General features: G+C 33.8%; 1 protein-coding gene across 4 annotated transcripts; it reads left to right on the top strand.

Moving 5' to 3' along the window:
* Nucleotides 1-184: 184 nt before the first annotated feature.
* On the top strand, nucleotides 185-21,660 carry LOC129447639 (uncharacterized). 4 transcript variants are annotated; one of them, XR_012371522.1, is made up of 9 exons: nucleotides 186-382; nucleotides 10,609-10,929; nucleotides 11,018-11,311; nucleotides 11,549-11,611; nucleotides 11,706-11,870; nucleotides 13,034-13,096; nucleotides 14,921-15,271; nucleotides 17,875-18,581; nucleotides 19,218-19,259. XR_012371522.1 is itself a non-coding variant. In XM_073872083.1 (8 exons), the coding sequence occupies exons 1-8, from the start codon at nucleotides 310-312 to the stop codon at nucleotides 4,580-4,582; spliced, it is 1,092 nt and encodes a 363-aa protein (XP_073728184.1). In that variant the 5' UTR covers nucleotides 190-309; the 3' UTR covers nucleotides 4,583-4,689. The 4 variants fall into 4 exon arrangements, 2 of the variants coding, with proteins under 2 accessions (XP_073728185.1, XP_073728184.1); XR_012371523.1 differs by lacking the exon at nucleotides 186-382 and adding an exon at nucleotides 8,821-8,946; XM_073872083.1 differs by lacking the exons at nucleotides 10,609-10,929; nucleotides 11,018-11,311; nucleotides 11,549-11,611; ... (3 more) ...; nucleotides 17,875-18,581; nucleotides 19,218-19,259 and adding exons at nucleotides 1,001-1,321; nucleotides 1,419-1,712; nucleotides 2,076-2,132; ... (2 more) ...; nucleotides 2,691-2,747; nucleotides 4,512-4,689 and having other exon boundaries at nucleotides 190-382.
* The last annotated feature ends 3,151 nt before the right edge of the window (nucleotides 21,661-24,811 follow it).

Below are 24,811 nucleotides of genomic sequence, written 5' to 3'. Positions count from 1 at the left end.
GTATTGTTGCCATTAATGGCAAGTGAGTCAAGAGAGCCTACTTTGGTCGTTGGCTTCATCTTTAAATATAGTTGCGTTATTTAGTATGTGTGAAGAGTATTTCATGTTTGCAGAAGTAGTTGTGATGAATGACATCATTCCCAAAATATAACAGGGATGTTTTCTTTATTTCAGTTAGTTTCTCTAGATGTCACATTTCCTACTTTGGCATATCGTAAAACTGAAACCGCCTCTGTGGTTAAGAGTGAAAAGTCCTCTGCATGGTTATGCTTTCAGTTATTTTACAGCGGGCTTAGGTGTGCTGTCTGTATGATGGAGGTTTTACAGCAGTCATATTTACAACTTCTAAATATACTTTTATTCACTTTATTGGAACTCAAAGGTAAGTTTTTTTTGTATAGTGTATGTATGTACAGCTGCGGAATGAATTAAGAGATTTGTTATTTATAGATATGTGTTTACGTAAAATTATAATTTTTGTTTCATTCTGTCAACTACAGCCAGCATTTCTGCCAAATTCTTAATAAAGATATTGATTTTATTTACATTAATTTACTGAAAATTGAAATAAGGAAAACATGGTTAACAATTGCTGTTGGGTAATTTTGTCACTCCCGAGGTTTGCTTTTGTTGATATTCAACAGACACTGTACTGAAATGATCGCAATACATCTAGAAATGACGATTAAAGATTGGGTAACCACTTTAAGTGCTATATAGCATACCATATTGTGCTATGTAGAACCATAAGTGGTACTATAGTAGTGCACAAAGGTGTTATATAGTACTTTAAGTGGTTCCTCTATGATTACGGCGTTGTTTTTGTTTTAAATTATCCTTTTTATAGTGATGCTACACCCTATTTGGTAAAAAGGACATTAAGTTGCTTAACTTCATCATAATGATTATAGGAAACTGTTTTTTCTTGTCATGGCATGTCTCAGTTCTCTGATATTTTTATACTCAGAGTAGCATGTTTCTCTTTTTCATTTCCTTGTAGCTGAGACACAGACACCCTGCAAAAACTTTAATGCTGGCAGCATCAACTCTGCACAGGGTGACAATGTATCTATTTCTTGCCATACCACAACCCTTCACTCAAATACCTTTAGTGTAAAACTACGCAGAACCAACCCAGATGAAGTCATCATACAGTATCCAAATCCAGCATCACAGCTTCACAGATGGTCTGTAAGAACTGATGCTGGACATGTTATACTTGATCTTCAAAATATCACTTTACTCGATTCTGGTCAATACGAATGTGTGGTGAACAGGAGTTTAGGGTGTACCACAACTAAACTGTCACTGAGGGTCAAAGGTGAAGCTAAATTGTGTATATTTCTACCTATACAGTATTTAACATACACAGACATCTTCTTGTGTGGATTTAGCCACTTTAAGTTTTCTGGTTTCAGAGTGTAAAGTCCTGGACCCAGTTGAGACAACTGAAAAGTCTACAGTTACGCTACCCTGCTCTGAACATCTAAACGTTGTGTGGGAAGTTATTAATGGTGACCAATCAACAGATGTAATCGAATCTTCATGCAAGCACTCAGACAGCAGAAACGGTGCACCGAAGCCTCTGTGTGAGAGACTGAGAATGAAGAACGGATCTCTCATCATACGTGATGTGGTAAACACTGATGCACAATGGTATCGGTGCAGAGTGAATAAAATGCACTGCTATGACGTAAAGCTGCACGTTAAAGGTTTGTGTTTTAATGAAATCTTTCAGAACCAAAAACTCAGATTGGATTTAACTTAGTTAATAGATTAATGCATTTAAAAACAGGCTGTGCTGTAGTTTCATCGAAGCTATTGTGATAAATTAGGCAAGGTTATTGTTGCATTAATGCAAGATTAGATGATGTGAGAGGTTTATGCTAATGTCTGAATTATAATTAGCTTGTGTTGGTTGGACTGCCTGTTCTTACAATAGGAGCTGTTGATCTTGTATCTGAATGTGTGATTATGTGTTTAAATGTTAAGTTTCCTACATGAGCTGGTTAACATTGCTATGTTTTATTACAGCATAAATGTATTTTGAAGGCAGTCTTTAATTTTAATTTTAGGTCATGAGACATCTAATTCAACAACAACAAAATTTTTCACAGCAGTGCAAGTCACAGGTAAAAGCAGTCATATAATTGTATGTGTGCATGCACATGTTTGTTATATAAACAATAGTCGAAACAAATCTGATGTTTGTTTTTGTCTGCTTTATTGGTTCTCACAAATATATCAGCCTCCACTGTTAGTGTTGCTGGCCAGAGTGAAGGCAAAGGAAGCTCAACTGCAGCAGTGGTCTCTGTAGTATCTCTGTGTGTCATCATAACCTTGATCGTGTTTGGGATTCTGTATCTGAGAAAACGAAAACTGAGCAAAACCACTAGCCAAAGTAAGACTACAACTGATTGTAAATTACTGAGGAGAAAAAATGTTTGTTTTCTTTAATGGAACAACGTCTATACTGTACTGTATATACTTTAATCCTGTTGTGCTTTTTACTGTACCTCTTTTTGTTTTTTGCAGTTGAATTAAACCGGAATTCCTTATATTTTCTTCAGGATTCTGTATATTACTCTCAGATTTCAGATGGTGAGTAATAAATCTCTACAAAAAGAGAATACAGAAAGTATTATTTATTAAAATGAGGTCTTAGTCACTTTTGGTTTTCTGCTTGGCAGGGCCCCAATTCCCACTATATTATTTGTTGGACAATAATGCAGATGCGACGACTACCTGTAAGTTGCTGCAAAACAGCATTTATGCCAATATTTCTATTTACATACCTTAAATATGCGGGACAGATACAGTATGTTAGGACACTTCAAACTGGGCTGGACTAATTTATATATTTACAGTACTATGCACAACTCAAGGCCACCATGCCACCATTAGATTTGTCTTTGTAATCGTATAGTGACCATATCCACCTTATTTTTGAAGTAAATGTGTTCGCTGCCATCTTTGAGTAAGATTTCTGGTGAGCCACTAAGCATATGGTACAGTAGTCGTATTGCGAGGGACACCAGTGTGCCGTTTTGACACGCATTTTTAATATTTATTATAAAAACCTGGCATAATTTTTGCAGTTGCCATAATAGCTGGTAAAAACGCAGTAAATTTTTACAAAACATTTGTTTTAACCATAATACACACAGTGACGCACAAGAGCTGAATGTGTACATGCACCCATGTACTGTATTCACACATCCGTCAAGTACATCCGTTTTTCAGCAGGTTTCTTAGTCTTGTTGTTGTGGCTTTAACATTCATCACTCTAAGAAAGAATGTGTTGAATTTTAACACATTGTTTTGTGTTATCCTCTTTAACACATATTGTGTTATTTTAACACATGTTGATTTTGTGTTCAAATAAATAAAAGGGACAACACAAGATGTGTTAAAACAGCACAAAGTGTGTTGTTCCAAAAATAACACAGAGATGTGTTAAGTCCTTAACTAGACACAAGATGTGTTATTTTAACACATTCGTTTTAAAAGTGACGTAGCATCTGCCAGATGGTAGTGTGAAGAGACTGGGGGTGGTGTTAATGTCTTTAATAATATTAATAGCTCTTTTGATAGTTCTGGTTAGGTCAAACTCCAGTGATGAGCTGAACTCACTATCCATTGTAGGGCCTTCAGATGTTGTGCAACAGCCAAACCAGCTTGAGCAATAGAGGGAACCTGCAGGCTCTCTTAAATCAAAATGAAACCCTAATTCGTCGAGACTTCTTCAAAAGAGTTTAAAATGGGCTTAGTGCTTTTTAACATTTTGTGTACATATATTTCCTGTCTTTTCTGCTTGTATCTTAATAAAAAGAGAAAAATAAACATGGATAGTCATTAAAATTTCGTTATAACAACAAAAGTGGTGGTGACCTTTTATACAGTGCTTTAAAAAACATTTACAAATGCAGCGTATATATATCAGTTGCCCAAAGGCAATGCATGGCATTGTTACAACAACATTATATATATATATATTTATATATATATATATATATATATATATATATATATATATATATATATATATATATATATATATATATATATATATATTTATATATATATATATATTTATATATATATTTATATTTATATATATTTATATTTATATATATTTATATATATAAATATATATATACTGTATATATATTTTAACTGTGGATTGACTTATTTTTGCAATGAAGCCAATGTTGTTGTAACAATGCCATGCATTGCCTTTGGGCTACTGGGGGGCTTGGTAAAGGACAAAATACTTTAAAGTTGTGTTAATAATGCAAATAGCAATTCTTGCATTTTGAGTGTTAATATGAACCTAGTTCATTCATGTTGCAGCATAGATTTTTATGGTCATTTACAAACATTTTATTAAACATTTAAAACAGCAATGCTTAAAAATATGCACCCCTAGAAACAACTGCATCTTTGTACATTTACAAAAATCACATTTACATGGCTTTTAAAATGAACTGTTGAATCTTATCTCTCCACAGTTGTTGCTGAACAAACAGAAGCTACTGCATGTGGAAATGTTGACCAACCTGTAACAAAATGTAGTTGTTAATGTTTTCACTTGTTTTATTTTGACATTCAAATCTCGTTGTGTACTTTAACTTCTGACTTACTAATGCTGTGCAATCTTTCAAAAGCTGTAATAAAGAATAAAAAGTCTTCAGCCAGATCACTTGTAACGCCTCTAAAGTGGCATCTGATAACTAATTGTTTTCCTTTCAGCCGTGATGAAACCAGCTTTGGTCACTAACAAAAATACTTTCATGAAACAATATGCAAACATTTCTTTAAATGTTGATTCTGTTAAAAGTCAATGCTCAAAATCCACACCCTAAACACACACATACTGTAAGCCAGTACTAATCCTTCCCATTTTATTATTGCTTAATATCAATTGTCACATCAATTTACTTTTGAAGCTATTTTAAAAGTAAAGGTTAAAGGTTTATCAGTATGTATTGTCATTCGTCAGGGATTTTTTTTGAGTGATGTTACTATAAATACAATTAAGGTTACAGTTATTATGAATGACACGCAATATAACAAGATTTAATTGCTCATTGCTCAAGTTCATGAGTACATGTGACAATTTATGGAATTGAAATCATTTGATTATTAGCATGCAGAAAAGCAATCATTTACTTTAAATGTCATTCTCTTTGCTTAATTCTGGAATTCTTTTAAACACAATCTTATTTTCTCTCTCGCTTCTCTGAATTTTGTAGTCCCTCACAGCTACAGCTGAAGACCTTGACGTTACAACTACACTGTGTCTTTATCTGTTTGAACAGCTACATTTTTGCCCAGTCTCCTGAAGTAAATAGCACGAAGTGTAAAACTCGTGCAATACATACGCCAAATTCCACTTTGGTGTGCATATGATATGCAACTCCTTCCCATTCACTTAAACGGTGCATCTTTTTTGTCGTTTTATTTATTGGTTTCTCAATTTTTTTGCAATTTTTTTACCATTTTCGCTTGGGTTTAGGGTTAGAACAATTTTTGTTATATAAAAATGACATCCTAAACCAAACCCCAACTCTAACCCCAACTCCAAGCGACCAAGGCTTAAATATGGACAAAAACATGGAGAAACCTGTATATTAAATAACCTCATTAAGCAAATCTAAAATCTAACCCTAAACCCAAGCGAAAATGGTTTAAAAAACAGAAAAAAATTGAGAAACCAATAAATAAAAGACAAAAAAGATGCCCCGTTTAAGTGAATGGGAAGGACTTGCGTATCATATGCACGCCAAAGTGGAATTTGGCGTATGTATTGCACGAGTTTTACACTTCGTGCTATTTATACGCATCCTCAGGAGACTGGACATTTTTACATGTGCCCATGTAAGAGTTTTCTTGCTTTTTTCTATAATCTGGTGCTCCACGTCACTACAGGATGTGTAGACATACAGTAGGCTATTACAAAATTACAGTATTAAATTTTCCCCCTGAGCTATGGCTGTCCTAAAAATTTAATACCAGTATCTGGATTAGGTTGCAAGTAATGTAAGCATGACAAATCTGTAGTTTCAGTGTGTGCACAAGAAGTATAGATCAAATTCTATAGGCTATAGGATCTGAGATTCATATGAGAGTGACTAAGCCACACAAGTCAGATTTTATACTTTATATTTCACATTTATAACGTTTCGCAGACAGGAATTAGCTTAAAACAGGACTAGGCCTCAGTTTAATTAGGAAAAATAACTAGTTTTAACAAACATGCCTTACTAAAACATTATTTGTGTGCATTTTGAGGCAAAACAAAGGGCACTGATGGATTTTAAGATATGTCAGTGCAGGTTGTTTTTAGTTTGGACAGCTCTTTTTTTAGTCTAGGACTAATCTAATCACTCCTGGGAAACCATAATATTTTAAGCACCACTGTTTTGTGTTGCTACTTTTACAAACTCCATGGACTCTATCATACACCCGGCGCAATGCAGCATGACCAAGTGTGTTTTGCTAGTTTCAACCCTGCGCTATTATCATTTTCACGTTTAGCGCCACGTTGTTTAAATAGCAATGCATTTGTGTCCACTTTTGCGACCATGGGCATTCTGGTTTGAAAACGAGGTGTGTTCAGGCGCATTTGAGGCAACTAAAATAGACAACGCCATTGACCAACAAAAACCTGGTCTAAAGTCAATGGTGCAATATGTTTTTTGTTATTTAAAGAGCGCAGTAAATTATGCGTCTATAATTGATTGAATGTAAAAGATTATTATTGAGTCTCTTGGACATAAATGAGGACTAATTATGAGACGTTAGAAGGCGCAAAGAGAATCTTCACCTGTAGCCTGGTAAGTAAATAAATGCTTTGCTTTAAACAAAGGCATCTATTTTTAAAAGTTTTTTAACTTCTTTAACTCTGGGATTCCTGTACCGGGTCCAGAATTATCTTATTTTGACTTAATATAAAATATTCCTGTAATTTAATGGTCTGTCATGGACCCAGTACCACATATGAGATACTATTTGAAGCAACATGATCTTACTAAGTTCCGTGGGATAAATTTTTCCGTGGCCCTGCTACGAACTGTCTTTTTCCGTGGCATTCTCACGGATTGGTTACTCAACTGCTTTTTCCTATTTTCAAACCATTTTTGCTTCGGTTTAGGGTTAGATTTGGTGTTTGCGTTAGTATGTCCCTTTAACTATTGGTTTATACTATTTTTTCTGATTTATTCTTTTATATTTTCTAAACTTTAAACAATTGTCGCCTGGCGTTGGGGTTAGAGTTGGGTTTGGGTAGGGATGTCATTTCATGTAAATCTAACCCTAAACCGAAGCAAAAATTGTAAGAAAACAGTTGAGTAACCAATCCGTAAGAATGCCACGGAGAAAGACAGTCCATAGCAGGGCCATGGAAAAATGCGGAGTCGCTTAGAGTGTCTACTTTCTGCAGATATGCATCACTTTGAGATATGTTTTACTGTAAGAAAGTTATTTACACTTAATTTACACTATCACCCCCCAAAATTTTGTATATGATTTAATATTCACATATTTCATATTTTTCAAGTATGACAAACATGGACAAGTCTTATATCAAATAAAAGCTCTCATTCTCAGGAATAAGGCTACATCGTTACATTTGTTCTATTTTTATCACCTATCTAACAATCGTCGAATGAATAATGAGGTAAAAAATCGTCTTTTGTAAACATATGGAAAACTTGAGTGTGAACTGCCTCAGATAGCACAGATAGCCACAAATGCTACACCATCTTTTCTCTTAGGTCCTACTCTAAACAATGAGTCTATTCACAGCATTTTCTTTGGTTGTGTGCATAATTAATCCCTTGCTGTTTATTATATGTGCAAAACAAAAAATTTATATTTATATGAAAAATGTATTTTCACACCCTTCAGTAAAATGAGAATAACTTTTGAATGCTACATGATAAAGAGTTCATTCTTTTTTTTGTGTGTTTACTGTCTGCTGCTGGTAACAACCAGAACTGTCTGCAGTCTGCTAGAGTACACAGAACCAGAGTTATACACTTTCATAGACAGTGTTTACAACATGAAAAAAGACAATTTGGTGTTTCATCATATGAAAAACAACATAAATAACAATATTTGTCACAAACATTAAATACCTTCCGGTAGCGCCTAGACTCAGGAGAGAGTATTAGCGTAGTGTACGCACTTTTCTTAGTGACGTATGACAAATTCGGAGGGCGGGGGACAGAGCAGCAGCAGAGAAACCGCTATATGCTGCGTAAGCGCTCATCCTGAATGCGGATGACTCTAAGATGGCGGCGCTACCGGAAGGTATTTAATTACGTTAATAACATTTTAAATATGGATATTTCTACAACAACACCGCACGGATTACCCTCAGAAGACCTTTGTTTATCATCCTGGAGCCGTTTGGATTTAATTTGTGAAGGATGGACGCACTTTTTTTGGACTTGAAGGTCGTGGACTATTGCTGGACCCCGTAACATAACATTTAATCAACAGAAAGATCTAAAATATTTTCTAAAATATCCAAAAATGTGTTTGTCTGAAAAACGATGGACATATGCAACTTGGACAGCTTGGGGGTGAGTAAATAATGGGTTTAATATCGTTTTTGGCCAAACTATCCCTTTAATTTTGTAACTTCTTAAGCATTTAAAACTATTGGCTGTACCAGGAAATGGCAAATGTAGGCTTAATCAAATTATTTAATTTTCATTGTGCACCAAACAAAAGATGTCACATCAAGATGTTACATTTCCTATTTTTGCATACCTTAAAACTGAAACTGTCTCTGTGGTAAAAAGTGAAAAGTTCTCTCTGCATGGTTATGGTTTCAGTTATTTCATAGTTGGCTTAGATGTGCTATCTATGTGATGGGGATTTTACAGCATGTACAACTTCTAAATATACTTTTATTAGGTTTTTTGGAACTTAAAGGTAAGCTGTATGTATAGTTTATGTATGTATGTTCATTTACCCTACACGTAAATATTAGACAATGTTTTTTTAATACAAAGTATGAGTTTGTGGCATGGGTCTAATATGCTCAATATACTCAATATGATTAATATTACCATTTATAGCTTAATAAATAAAGATAATGATTTTAGTTGGAAATTCCTTTAAACCACATTTTTTGATGCTTGTAATAAATTGTTTTTCTAATTTGGATTAGTTTGCACAGCAAATTATTACAGACGGGTAAAATATAGGCTAACCAGGTACAATCTTTGTTTGACAGTTACTGAAAAACTACATGATTACGTTGATGAAAACTAATGCCTATAAACAAGGCTTTAGTCTAGAAATATACATGCGATCATTATAAAAATGTTGCTATATAATCTTCAGCTTTTAAAAAAATTTAAATAACAAAAAAAACCTCGAAATCAACTTTAATTATGTCAGTTAGACATAAAGACTTTCTTTGATTTTGCAGTGCATGTATGCAAAAAACGTTTACAAAATTATGTGATGTTTTTTGTTGACATAATATCGTAAAATATACAAAAATGGCCAAAAATATCTGTGCTGAAATATATTTAAAATATGTTTACAAATTATGTATTTGATATATTTTTTATATTTCGAAATATATTTTAAAAATAAACATATTAGCATTATATAAGCATTTATATTAACATTGCATAGAAAAAAGCTTTGTATCTTACAAACCTGTAAATATAACAGTTTGAAAAGGTTAAAATTAAATTTGTAAACTGCTCAACTGCAAAAATATACTTAGAATTTTATATTTTATCATATGCATTTATAAATTTTAAACTTATACTTTATACATTTTTTTGCCATATATGTTGTAAAAATTTATTTGTTGCCCATGAAATACATTTTGAAATGAATATATAAAGGTTAAAACTAAATTTTCTAATTCGAAAATATATTAAATTAACTTGTAATGTATTAAAGCAATAAACCCCAAGAAGCAGTGGGTTACCAGTGCATTTTATAACAGCTAAGTGGCGTTGTTAGGCACGACGCGAAGCTTAGAACGCGTTTCAACCAATCAGAATGAAGAACCAGAATAAGCCGTTTTATAATATGTATTTAGCATATATTTTAAACATATTTTTGGCCAAAGAAATTAATTTTGTATTTTTGCCATACACTAAAAATGCAGCATGAAGTTTAAACAACTTGGTTTTGCAAGTCAAGTTTTGGCTTGTGATAAGTTGACATAACATATAAAAACAAGTTTAAAATGTTTAACTTAATTTGTTAAGTTATGGTAACATACAAATATTTTGATTTGATATAATTTTTTTACAGTGTATGGGAATAAAAGTGGTTTGTAATCATAGAGAAAACACTTTATAAATGCAATAGCAGCAATGTAGAACCATACAGTATTTTAGAACCATGAGTGGTGGTGCTACAGTATAGTCATGCTACACCACTTCTGTTGTGCTGATATATCACATCCTCTATGAGCCAGTAAACAACTGTCTTTGCTTGATGCTACACCCCAAAAATGAACCCCTGGTTTCACATACAAGTTGTGAGTGTTTTTTCTTGTCATTGCATGTCTCAGTTCTCTGATATTTTTATACACAGATGTTTCTCTTCTTCATTTCCTTGTAGCTGAGACACAGACAACCTGCAAAAACTTTAATGCTGGCAGCATCAACTCTGCACAGGGTGACAATGTATCTATTTCTTGCCATACCACAACCCTTCACTCAAATACCTTTAGTGTAAAACTACGCAGAACCAACCCAGATGAAGTCGTCTTACAGTATCCAAATCCAGCATCACAGCTTCACAGATGGTCTGTAAGAACTGATGCTGGACATGTTATACTTGATCTTCAAAATATCACTTTACTCGATTCTGACCAATACCAATGTGAGGTGCACAGGGGTTTAGAGTGTACCACAACTAAACTGTCACTGAAGGTCAAAGGTGAAGCTACATCATGTGTATTTATACTGTATATAACATACACATCTTCTTGTGTGAATTTAACTACTAAAAGTTTTCCTGGTTTTAGAGTGTAAAGTCCTGGACCCAATTTGGACAACTGAAAAGTCTACAGTTATGCTACCCTGCACTGAACATTTAAACGTTGCGTGGGAAGTCATTCATGGTGACCAATCAACAGGTGTAACCCGGTATCGATGCAAGCACTCAGACAGCAGAAACGGAGCACCGAAACCTCTGTGTGAGAGAGTAAGAATGAAGAACGGATCTCTCATCATACGTGATGTGGTAAACACTGATGCACAATGGTTTCGGTGCAGAGTGAATAAAATGCACTGCTATGACGTAAAGCTGCATGTTAAAGGTTTGTGTTTTAATTAAATGCTTTTTTGTCAAGATGGGGTGCTGAGTGTACATTAATAAGAAATAAAATTTTTCTATTTTGATTTTTAGCAAATGGCTGCAATGAAACAAAGAGAAAAAATGTAAAGGGGTCTGAATAAATCCTGTACCCACTGTATGTGTTTGAATGTTAAGCTTATGTGAGCTGGTTAACGTATGTTTTATTACAGCATAAATGTATTTTTTATTTTAATTATAGATCCTGAGACATCTGATTTAACAACAGCACGGGAAACATTTTCAACAGCAGTGCAAGTCACAGGTAAGACAGTCTTCTAGTTATGTGTGCATGCACATGTTTGTCACATAAACATTAATCAATGTGAATCTGATGTTTTATGTGTCTGCTTTGTTAGTTCTCACAAATGCATCAGCCTCCACTGTTAGTGTTACTAGACATAGTGAGGGCGACTGGATCTCGACTGCACCAGTCTCTGTAGGATCTCTGTGTGTCATCATAACCTTGATCATGTTTGGGATTCTGTATCTGAAAAAAACAACAAGCGAAACAAGCAGCAAATGTAAGACTACAACTGATGCCATTTGTAAACTGCAGAGAAAATACTTGCAGAGGCGGACACTACTTAAGGGGATAGTTCACTTTAAAATTTTAATTCTGTCATCATTTACTCATCCTCATGTTGTTTTAAACCTGTATAAATTTAATTTTTCTGATGAACACAAAAGAAGATATTTTGAGAAATGATGGTAAACACACAGCAGTAAGTGACCATAGACTTACATAGTAGGAATAAAAAAAATGATGGAATTTAATGGGTACCATCAACTGTGTCCTTACCATCATTTATTAAAATATTTTCTTAGTCATTTATCACAATACTTCCAAAATATTTTTTCCTACTACGGAAGTCTATGGTCACTTACTGCTGTGTGTTTACCATCATTTCTCAAAATATCTTCTTTTGTGTTCATCAGAAAAAAGAAATTCATACAGGTTTAGAACAACATGAGGATGAGTAAATGATGACAGATTTTTCATTTTATAGTGAACTACCCCTTTAAAGGTATAGCGGAGAATTTTCTCAAATTTCAGAAAAGAACTGCCTTTTCCACTTTTTAAAAAAATGCAATTGCGCAACACTCCTGATTGACAAATAGGTGGACCAATATTCTTGATGATCCACCCAGAAAAAGAAAATCCTCCGCAATACCTTTAAGTATTTTTACTTTCTACATAAAAGTACATTTTCAAGTATTTGTATTTTTCTGTGTTTTTCTTTGGAAAACATACATTCCAGAGCATATTATCATAATTTTTACTCCACTACATTTCATAATTTCAAGTTTTTGGTTTATATTTAATTTTTAAGTACATTAAACATCTAGTTTTTTTTTACTTTTACTTAAGTAAAAAGTACTTTCATACGTTTACTCAAGAAAAGTAAAAGTACACAATTTTTATGTAATTAGGTATTAAATCAAATTTAATATGCAATATAAAAGGAGTACACGTATGATTCTATGCTTTAGAATGTAGTGAACATTTTTTTAGTAAAGTAAAGCATTTTTTTCCCCAAGACAAACACTCTGATGAAGCACAGATGCTTGGAAAATGTAACTAAAATACTCAAGTAGTGTCCGCCTCTGAATATTTGTTTATATATACTTTACGGTAATTCTATTGTGTTTTGATCCAAGTATTACCTCTTTCTGTTAATTGCAGCTGAATTAAGCCAGATCTCATATCTTCTCCAGGATTCTGTATATTTCTCTCAGATTTCAAATGGTGAGTAAAACCAATACAGCAAAAAATATATTTTTTAATATATTTCAAAATATACAAAAGAATGGCCAAAAATAATAACAGGTTTAAAAGGTTAAAATAAAAAACAAAGAAAGTATTATTATTAAAATGAGGTTTTAGACACTTTTGTTTTTTTTGCTGGCAGGGCTCCAATTCCCACTGAATCATTTGTTTAAAAATCCAGAAGCAATGACTTTCTGTAAGTTACTGCAAAACAACATTTATACCAATAGTTCTGTTTACATACAGTGCAGTAAATAAATGGGACAGGTACACTCTAAAAACAAACAGTGCTAAATAGCACTAAAAGTGGTTCACTGGCTCTTAATCATAGGGGAAACATTTTAAGTGCCATATAGCTGCTATATAGCACTTGTGTAGAGTCATATTTTGCTCTGACCATAAGCGGTTTATCACCCCGCTGTGGTTCTTAATAGGTGATATATTGGTGATATATAGCACTAAAAATGGTTCGATTACGAACTTTTGGTGTCGTTTAGCACCAATTTTTAGGTCACCTCAAGGGGGGTGGACTACTTTACATATTTACAGTACTGTAACTGGAACACGCCCACATTTTGAGGATTTAGCTTATTCACTGTATCCCCCAGAGTTAGATAAGTCCATACATACCTTTCTCATCTCCATGCGTGCTGTAACTCTGTCTGATGCAGCCCCCACTAGCTTAGCACAAAGACTGTGAATAGCTCCAGCTAGCATACTGCTCCCAATAAGTGACAAAATAATGCAAACATTTTCCTATTTATGTGTTGTGATTTGTATAGTCACACCGTGTACAAATGAGAGACACATCTTTTAACAGTATGCATACTGGGAACTATATTCTCTGAAGGTTAAGCACTGCTATTTGGAGTGATTTGCACAATTCTGACCGAACTCTCTGTTCCTCACCAGGGGGCTTCTCGGGTGCTGTGAGCAAATCACCCCGCCCAAGTAGCAGTGCTGCGCCTTGAGATTATAGTTCTCAATATATATACTGTTAAAAGATGTCTGTCTCATATGACCTTGTTATGTGTACACGCTGTGACTATACAAATTACAACACCTAAATAGGAAAATGTTCGCGTTATTTTGTCACTTATTGGGAGCAGTATGCTAGCTGGAGCCATTTACTTCCAGTTTTTGTGCTAAGCTAAGCTAACGGGGGCTGCGTCAGACAGAGTTACAGCACGCACGGAGATGAGAAAGGTATGTATGGACTTATCTAACTCTGGGGGATACGGTGAATAAGCTACATTCCCAAAATGTGGGCATGTTCCTTTAAGGCCACCATTAGATTTGTTTTTGCAATAGTATAGTGATCATATATAATTACTTCTTTGTCTTTTTTAAAATAAAACCAGAAAATACAGGAAATTTTTATGCAGTTTTTGAAAAAACTAAATAAAATTTAAGCTAAAATGTACTCCACTTTTTTTTAAATACGCTCATTTTCCAGCTCCCCTACCACTTTTAGCATAGCTTACCATAATCCATTGAAGCTGATTAGCCCATTAACATCGCGCTCAAAAATAACCAAAGAGTTTCGATATTTTTCCTATTTAAATCTTGACTCTGTAGTTAGATTGTGTATAAGACAGACGGAAAATTAAAAGTTGCAATTTTCTAGGTCGATATGGCTAGGAACTTTACTGTCATTACGGTGTAATAATCGGCGCAAAAAATATGCACCCTTTTCCTATATGAGACAAAACATTGGGATCTTTGTACATTTACAAAATAACATTTACATGTCTTTTATATACAGTAAAGTATAATTAATTGTTGAATCTTATCTCTCAACAGTTGGTGCTGAACAAACAGAAGTTACATACGTCCAGCAGCCTGTAACAAAATGTAGTTCATCCTAATACGTGTATCCACTTAATGTTGACATTCAACTGTTTGTGTACTGTAACTTCTAACTTACTAATTCTGTGCCATCTTTCAAAAGCTGTAATAAAGGACAAAAATCTGTCCTCAACTGATGTTCTAGTGCCACTCTTGGATGTTTGGAATGCTATCATGAATATATTATTTGACTTTATATGTGAAACTGATGTTTGATGTTGTGTTTTTATTCAAAATGTTTTGTGAGGGACTCTTTGCTGTCATTGTACAGATAATCTTCTGCAAGTATTACAGTATGTCACAAAAGTGAGTACACCCTTCACATTCCAGCAAATATTTTAGTATATCTTCTCAAGGGACAATACTATAGAAATTAATTTTGTCAATGCAGAGTCAATGTGTCTAAAGGCCTCTAAAGTGGTAAGATAATGCGTTGTTTATCTTTGAGCCATGATGAAACCAACTATGTAACTTTGGTACACTATCAAAAATACTTTCATAAAAACAATATGCAAACATTTCTTAAATGTTGATCCTGTCAAAAGTCAAGACTCAAAATTCACACCCACAACGCACACATACTGTAAGCCAGTACTAATCATATTTTATTATTGCTTAATATCAATTGTGAAACCAGTTTACTTATAGTTGGAACTATTTTAAAAAGACTTATGGTCCACTTCTCAGATTTTTGTAGTCCCACACAGCTACAGGACTTTGACACTACAACCTTTTTTAGGTTTTGCTCACACCTACAAAGTGGCAATTTCAACATGCTATAATATGTTATCTATATGGTATTTTGAGCTAAAACTTCACATACATACCTCAAGACTTTTTTAAGATGTCAAAGAAATCTTTGTGAAATGTCCCCTTTAAGCAACACTGTTTTGTTGCTACTTTAACTCCATATATTTGTCAATGTCGATAGCTTAATTTTCCATAATCTTTTGACATGACACGTGATGATGCACATATGTTCATATGACCCAGCCTTAATGCAATTGACAGGGTGGGGTCATGGTGGACTCGAATGCATTTTCAATAGAATTTTGCTACATCCATCGCACGCTTATGAAAATGCAATTCCAAGTGTCCAACCGGTAATTGTATTTAGAAAAAAATGAAATTTAAATGATCATTTTGCTGCAGTTTTTGCTTGACTATATGTAACAGATCTAATCAGTTCGGGTATGTTTCCAATTTTAATTTAGCAATTTCTAAAGCATTAAAGCTGTATTTAAAAAGGGCTGTACCAGGAAATGGCAAATGTCAATTAAATGAATCATTGATCATTAATCATAAATAATTTTAATTTTGCAGTAAACAAAAGACATCACATCAAGATGTCACATTTCCTACTTTTGCATTAAAACTGAAACTGCCTCTGTGGTAAAGAGTCCTCTGCATGGTTATTTCAGTTATTTCACAGTGGGCTTAGATGTGCTATCTGTGTGATGGAGGTTTTACAGCATTCATATCTACAACTTCTAAATATACTTTTATTAGCTGTATTGGAGCTTAAAGGTAAGCATTATGTATAGTGTATGTACTGTATGTATATTCATTTAACCTACATGTAAATATTAGATTATGTTCTTTCAATGTACAGTGTGAGTTTGTGGCATGGGTGTAATATACTCAATATGATTAACATTATCACTTACAAGATTATTTCAGTTGGAAAATGCCTAATTTGTTGGTGCTTGTAACAAATAGGTTTTCTAACTTGGATTAGTTTGCACAGCAATTTATTACAGATGGGTAAAATATAACCAGGTACAATCTTTGTTTGACAGTTAAAAAACTAAAAAACTACGTAATTACCTAACTACATGATGAAAACTAACTTTTGTATAGTTTTAGACTAAAAGCTTTTTTATGTCATCATTACAGAATTATTGGCACATAATATTCAGTATTTTAAAATTAAAATAACAAAAAATACAATAATACCTCAAAATCAAATTTCATGTCAGTTTAAAGATTTTGCAGTGCATAGCAACACAGTTTTGCAAAATATGTTTACCAAATTTTGTGATGTTTTTTGTTGACTGTTGTACAATTCAAACACATAAATATGGTGCTAAATACTGCAACCCATACGGCAAAAAAATATATATATTTTCAAAAATATTTTCAAATAAAAAATGGCCAAAAAATATCTGTGCTGTATATGTGATATATTTTATATATTTTTGGCCATATTTTGATATTTCGAAATTTATTTTAAAAATAAATATATTTTTAAGCATTTATATTAACATTGCATTGAAGGGAAAACTTTGAATGTTACAAACCTTTACACATAAAAGGTTAAAGTTAAATTAGTAAACTGCTCAATTGCAAAAATATACTTATAATTTTATATTTTTACTTATACATTTTGTAAAAACGTTTATATTTTGGCAAGAAAAAATATATTTTTTTGTCATATGGGTTGTAAAATTAAAAATGTATTTGTTGCCCCTAAATACATTTTGAAATTAATATATGAAGGTTAAAGCTAAATTTTCTAATTCTAAAATATATTTAATTAAGCATATAGCATACATTTAAAACATATTTTTGCCAGATTAATGTATTTTGTATTTTTGGCATATGGGAATAAAAGTTGTTCACTGGTTTGTAATCATAGAGGAAACACTTTATAAATGCACTATAGCAGCAATGCAGAACTATATTTTAGAACCATGAGTCGTGCTGCTATTCATGCTATACCACTTCTATTGTGCTGCTATACCACATCCTTTATGAGCCAGTAAACCACTGTCTTTTCTTGATGCTACACCCCCCAAATAAATTAACTCCGGGTTTCACATACAAGTGAGTGTTTTTTCTTGTCATTGCATGTCTCAGTTCTCTGATATTTTTATACACAGATGTTTCTCTTTTTCATTCCCTTGTAGCTGAGACACAGACACCCTGCAAAAACTTTAATGCTGGCAGCATCAACTCTGCACAGGGTGACAATGTATCTATTTCTTGCCATACCACAACCCTTCACTTAAATACCTTTAGTGTAAAACTACGCAGAACCAACCCAGATGAAGTCATCCTGCAGTATCCAAATCCAGCATCACAGCTTCACAGATGGTCTGTAAGAACTGATGCTGGACATGTTATACTTGATCTTCAAAATATCACTTTACTTGATTCTGGCCAATACGAATGTGTGGTGAACAGGAGTTTAGGGTGTACCACAACTAAACTGTCACTGAGGGTCAAAGAGTGAAGCTAAATTGAGTATATTTCTACCTATACAGTTTTTAACATATACAGACATCTTGTTGTGTAGATTTAGCCAGTTTAAGTTTTCTGGTTTCAGAGTGTAAAGTCCTAGACCCAGTTTGGACAACTGAAAAGTCTGCAGTTACACTACCCTGCTCTGAACATCTAAACGTTGTGTGGGAAGTTATTCATGGTGACCAATCAACAGAAGTAGAATATTCATGCAAGCACTCAGACAGCAGAAACGGTGCACCGAAGCCTCTGTGTGAGAGAGCAAGAATGAACGGATCTCTCATCATACGTGATGTGGTAAACACTGATGCACAATGGTATCGGTGCAGAGTGAATAAAATGCACTGCTATGAAGTAAAGCTGCACGTTAAAGGTTTGTGTTTTAATGAAATATTTCAAAATCAAAAACTTAGATTGTATTTAACCTATAGTTATTAGATTAATGCATTTGAAGACAGGCAGTGCTGTATTATTGTAAAATAGAAGTTCAACTTTAGTAACCTAATAAACCACTGTAAATACTGCATTGGAAATTATTTACTTACAGATGAAGTAGTGTAATAGAAAAACAATAGACCCATTGATAATGATATCCACACTACTTGTTCTGAGTAATTGACTCATTTAGTGTAAGTAGAGTGATCAAAATAACAGCAGTGTGAAGAACTTTTAATTAGAAAATAAGTTAATTCTGTGGAAAATCAGGCCTTTTCGACCTTTATTAAGAAAGAAGAAAAGCAAATGTTTTCTCATTGTTATAAAATATATTTGCTGCTGAATTTTATTGTTGCATTTATTTAATGAGCAATATTTGATGTGAGAGATTTACTGAGTTATAATTAGGTTGTGTTGGGTGGACTGCGTGTGCTTAGAATACGAGCTGTTGGTTTTGTATCTGCATGTGTGATTATGTGTTTGAATGTTAAGCTTATGTACCGGTAAGCATACAGCATACGGTTTTATTACAGCATACATGTATTTTGAAGAGAGTCTTTTATTTTAATTATAGGTCATGAGACATCTGATTCCACAACAGCAGTGCAAGTGACAGGTAAAAGCAGTCATCTAGTTATATGTGTGCATGCACATGTTTGTCACATAAACATTAATCAATGTGAATCTGATGTTTTTTTTGTGTCTGCTTTGTTTTCACAAATGCATCAGCCTCCAATGTTAGTGTTGCTGGCCAGAGTGAGGGCGACAGGAGCTCAACTGCAGTAGTCTCTGTAGTATCTCTGTGTGTCATTATACCTTGATCATGTTTGGGATTCTGTATCTGAAAAAACAAACGAGCGAAACAAGCAGCCAAAGTAAGATTACAACTGATGCCCTTTGTAAACTGCAGAGAAAATATTTGTTTATTTATATTTTAATTCTATTGTGTTTTGTTCAATAGTACTACCTCTTTCTCTTAATTGCAGCTGAATTAAGCCAGATCTCCTTATATTTTCTTCAGGATTCTGTATATTTCTCCTAGATTTCAGATGGTGAATAAAACCCGGCAAAAAAATATATTTTTAAATATATTTCAAAATATACAAAAGAATGGCCAAAAAATATATTTTTATTTCAAAATAAATATATTTTAAAGAATTTATAGTAACACCGCATAGGAAGAAAACCTTTGTATATTACAAACTTGTAAACATTACAGGTTTAAAAAGGTTAAAATTAAATTTAAACAATTATATTTTGGCAAAAATATATATATTTTTGTTGTATAGGTTGTAAAATTAGAAATGTATTTGTTGCTCCTGAAATACATCTTGAAATTTATGTTAATATATGAAGGTTTAAACTAAATATATTTTCAAAAATATATTTAATTAAGCTTTACTTGCTACAAAATGGATTTAGCATAATTTAAAACATATTTTTGGCCAACGGAAATATTTATTGCTGTATGGGAATCTCTATTTAGGCTATTTTTCATAGCCTCTAGCGAACCTAGAAAAAGATAACACAGAAGGTATTATTTATTAAAATGAGGTTTTAGACACTTTTGTTTTTTTGCTGGCAGGGCTCCAGTTCCCACTGAATCAGTTGTTGAAAAATCCAGAAACAATGACTATCTGTATATTACTGCAAAACAACATTTATACCAATAGTTCTGTTTACATACAGTAAATAAATGGGACAGGTACACTCTACAAACAAACGGTGCTTAATAGCACTAAAAGTGGTTCACTGGCTCTTAATCATGGGGGGGGGGGCATTTTGAGTGCCATATAGCCGCTATGTAGTACCTGTGTAAAACTATTTTGTGCTCTGTGGACCATAAGCGGTGCTATAGTGGTGCTATATCACCCCGTATGGTTCTTCATAAAGGTGATATAAAATGGTTACCCTATGATTACGACCTTTTAGTGTAATTTAGCACCAATACATTTTTTATAATGTATGTTAGGTCAGTGGTTTTCAAACTGGGGGCCGGGGCCCCCAGGGGGACCGCGAGATGGTGCCAGGGGGGCCCCAGTTTTATGACATTTTATGAAATACATTATTTTATCATGAATTCTGTGTAATTAAATCTAAAAAAAAATAAGGCTACTAACCAAAAGCACTACTTTTTTGTATAATTTAATGTTTTTTTTTATAAAAATTTTGAGTTTTATAACAGTTTTTTGTCACAAATTTCCTTTGGGGGGCCGCGAAGGAATGTACCTTACACAAGGGGGGCCGCATGCTGAAAAAGTTTGGGAACCACTGTGTTAGGTCACTTCAAACTACTTTACATATTTACAGTATGACAACTCAAGGCCATCATTAGTTTTGTTTTTGTAATAGTATAGTGACCATACATAATTACTTATTTGTCTTTTTTAGAATACAACCAGAAAAAAACAGGAAATTTGTATGCAGTATGCAACTGAATAAAATTTAAGCTAAAGTGTCAGCTAGTGTGAGCTTCCCCTACACTTAATAGCATTATGGAACCTGCATGCTCTTTTAAACCGAAATTTAATAAAACCCTACATTTCTATGTACTGTGCTTTTTAACATTTTGTGTACATTTTTACTGTATTTTCTGTTTGTGTCTTAATAAAATGAGAGAATATATATGGATGGTCATTAAAACTTTGCTAAAACTCAATATCTGTTTATGCATAATGTAAAAGAACAATACTTGCATTTTCAGTGTTAATATGTGCCTAAAAGTTTATTCATGTAGCAGCATAGAAGGTTTTAATTGTAATAAAAAAAAATACATTTGACATTTAAATACAGCAATGCTTAATAAAATATGCACCCTCTTCCATATGAGACAAAACAATTGGGATCTTTGCACATTTACAAAATAACATTTACATGTCTTATATACAGTATAGTATAATTAATTGTTGAATCTTATCTCTCAACAGTTGGTGCTGAACAAACAGAAGTTGCATACGTCCAGCAGCCTGTAACAAAATGTAATTCTTCTTAATATGTTTAATGTTGACATTCAAGTCTCTTTGTGTACTGTAACTTCTAACTTACTAATGCTGTGCCATCTTTCAAAAGCTGTAATAAAGGACAATCTGTCCTCAACTGATGTTCTAGTTCCACTCTTGGATGTTTGGAATGCTATCATGAATATATTATTTGACTTTATATGTGAAACTGATGTTTGATGTTGTGTTTTTATTCAAAATGTTTTGTGAGGGACTCTTTCCTGTCATTGTATGACAGATAATCTCCTGCAAGTATTACAGTATGTCACAAAAGTGAGTACACCCTTTACATTCCAGCAAATATTTTAGTATATCTTCTCAAGGGACAATACTATAGATATTACATTTGTCAATGTAAAGTAGTCAATGTGTCTAAAGGCCTCTAAAGTGGTAAGATAATTTTTGTAACTTTGGTACACTATCAAAAATACTTGAAACAATATGCAAACATTTCTTTAAATGTCAATCCTGTCAAAAGTCAAGACTTAAAATTCACACCCACAACGCACACATAGGGCCCTATTTTAACGATCTAAGGGCATTGTCTAAAGCGCACAGCGCAACGTCTAAATGGGCGTGTCCGAATCCACTTTTGCTATTTTAACGACGGGAAAAATGGTTTGTGCGCGAGCGCATGGTCGAAAAGGGTTGGTCCTATTGTAATGGGAGTATTTTGGGCATAACGTGCAGTAAACCAATGAGAGTCTCAGCTCTCATCCCCTTTAAAAGCAAGTTGCGCTGGCGCTATGTCTAATCTCTATTTAGATGACGAACTTTGTAAACTGAAAAACTAAGCGGAGGAAGAAGATCCCCAGTTTAAGATTAATGTTAAATAATTGTGTTGTTTTACACTTGTATTGAAATTGTTATTTTTTTATTAAAACCTTTAAAACCCGTTTTCTTTTAGTCATGGAAGTAAAAAGCAGGCTTGTAATTGCTTTAAATGTATGACTATCCAATATCATCAAAACATAATTTACAAGTATGCAAGATAAGGTTTGTACTCTATCTCCTGTTTGTTACAAATAAAGTATTTTTAAAGAAATTACAAACGGCTCTCCTCACGTTTCAGCACTTTGGACAGCGGTTTTTTTAGCAAAGAGTTTTTTTAAGCATTACTTACAAATGTTTCTCATCTCGCCATATCCACAGCTACATCATATACAATAAATCCGTCGGGTAGCATAAAAAAAAAAACATTTAAAAACAGACGCATTTGTTTAAAGCAAAGCATTTATTTACTTACCAGGCTGCAGGTGAAGCAGCTCTTTGCGCCTTCTAACGTCTCATAATCAGTCCTCATTTATAAATATGTCCAAGAGACTCAATAATAATCTCTTACATTCAATCCTTTATTCTTTCATTTTTAAAAGCGTCTTTGTGCTGCTGCGCATTCATGTACTTTGTGATAAGCAAACCCGCGTTGTCCTCCCGTTTATAGGCGCATATTACTAATGCGCTCTTTAAATAACAAAAAACATATTGCGCCATTGACTTTAGACTTTAGACCAGGTTTTTGTTGGTCAATGGCGTAGTCTATTTTAGTTGCCTCAAAATAGCAACGCGCCAACAATGCGCCTGAACACACCTCGTTTTTCAGACCAGAACGCCCATGGGCGCAAAGGGGGCGAAAAAATTTGCTATTTAAACAACGCGGCGCTAAACGTGAAAATTAGGGTGGAAACTAGCGAAAGACACTTGCGTCGCGCATTGCGCTGCATTGCGCCGGGTGTAAGATAGAGCCCATAGTGTAAGCCAGTACTAATCCTATTTTATTATTGCTTAATATCAATTGTCAACCCAATTTACTTATAGTTCAAGCTATTTTGAATAGGACTTATTGTCCACTTCTCAGAATTTTGTAGTCCCACACAGCTGGATGACCTTGACGCTACAAATACACTTTGTTTCTTTCTTAGAACAGCTAGATTTTTACCAATATGAGAGTCTTCTTGTCCCCCCCCCCCCACCCCAATAATCTGGTGCTTCATCTCACTGAAGAATGTGTACAAAAATGGTGCTAAATAGTACTAAAAGCTTGTAATAATAAGAGAACCATTTAAGTGCTACAGAGCACCTAGCACCTATGTAGAACCACGATTCCACTGGTTCAGACAAGTGCTACAATGGTGATGTTTAGCATTAAAATGGTTCTACTATGATTACGAGCCAGTGAACCACGATAAGTGCTTTTTAACACCATTTTTGTAGAGTGTACACTGTACAGTATTACAATACTTTTGTTACATTTCCCCCTGAGCTATGACTGTCCTAGAAGTACTAAATTTAATACCAGCATCTGGCCTGGGTTACAGTGGTGAAATCATGATAGATCTATATGGGTAACTATAGGCTTCAATGGGTGCACAAGAAGTATAGATTAAACTCTGTATACTGTAGGATTTCTGAGAAAGAATTTATTTAAGGCACACAAGTCCGTTTTGTCGATTTCCCTTTTTCTCATTACATCTATGGTATTTATAATAAAATATTGAATATAAACTAGTAATTTTACTTATTGTTTGACTATTAAACGTAAATTCTGTTTATTTTATTCCTTTAGGTTTTTACTATTACAGTACAAGGCTATTTGCTTAATTATACATTTCATTCTGTACTAAAAAAAGATTTTATTTTAGTAAAAAAAAAAAAAACTTCAAGAATCTACATGTTTAAGAGTGCACATTCGTTCTTTAAGATAGATACATTAAAATACGTGAACTTTCACATTTTAATAGTTTTGTGTTGCTAGTACTGCCACAAACGCTATATTTGTCAATTTCGATTGCTTAATTTTCCATAACCTCAGGTAAGTGGAATGAGATCATACAGTAAGGTGGATTTACGCAGCTCTGCCCCACGGACAGCTGCCGGTGCAGTGAGGTCACCCGACGCGTTTCAGTTTGACGCCTATAGGTGTGTATGCGACTTCACGTGGAGTTGCGCAGAGCGAGCAGCATTTTAGGACCTTATGACATTAAAGTGCCGCGATAGCGATTCGAAACCATACGGTGCAGTCTGGACTCGAATCGCTATCGCGGTACTTTGATGTCATAGGTCTATCAGTCATAAGTCGATCCGTCTGCGCAGCGCCGCATATAGTCGCACACACCTAATGAAACTTGTGAAAAGGAGGAGGGAAGTATCTGCCAAAACCGTTTAGCGCAAG

Source organism: Misgurnus anguillicaudatus, chromosome 10 (assembly GCF_027580225.2).
Source record: "Misgurnus anguillicaudatus chromosome 10, ASM2758022v2, whole genome shotgun sequence".
In the NCBI taxonomy this organism is placed as follows: Eukaryota; Metazoa; Chordata; class Actinopteri; order Cypriniformes; family Cobitidae; genus Misgurnus; species Misgurnus anguillicaudatus.
The sequence above is the reverse complement of the archived record's forward strand: the minus strand, read 5'-3'. Positions and strand labels throughout refer to the sequence as shown.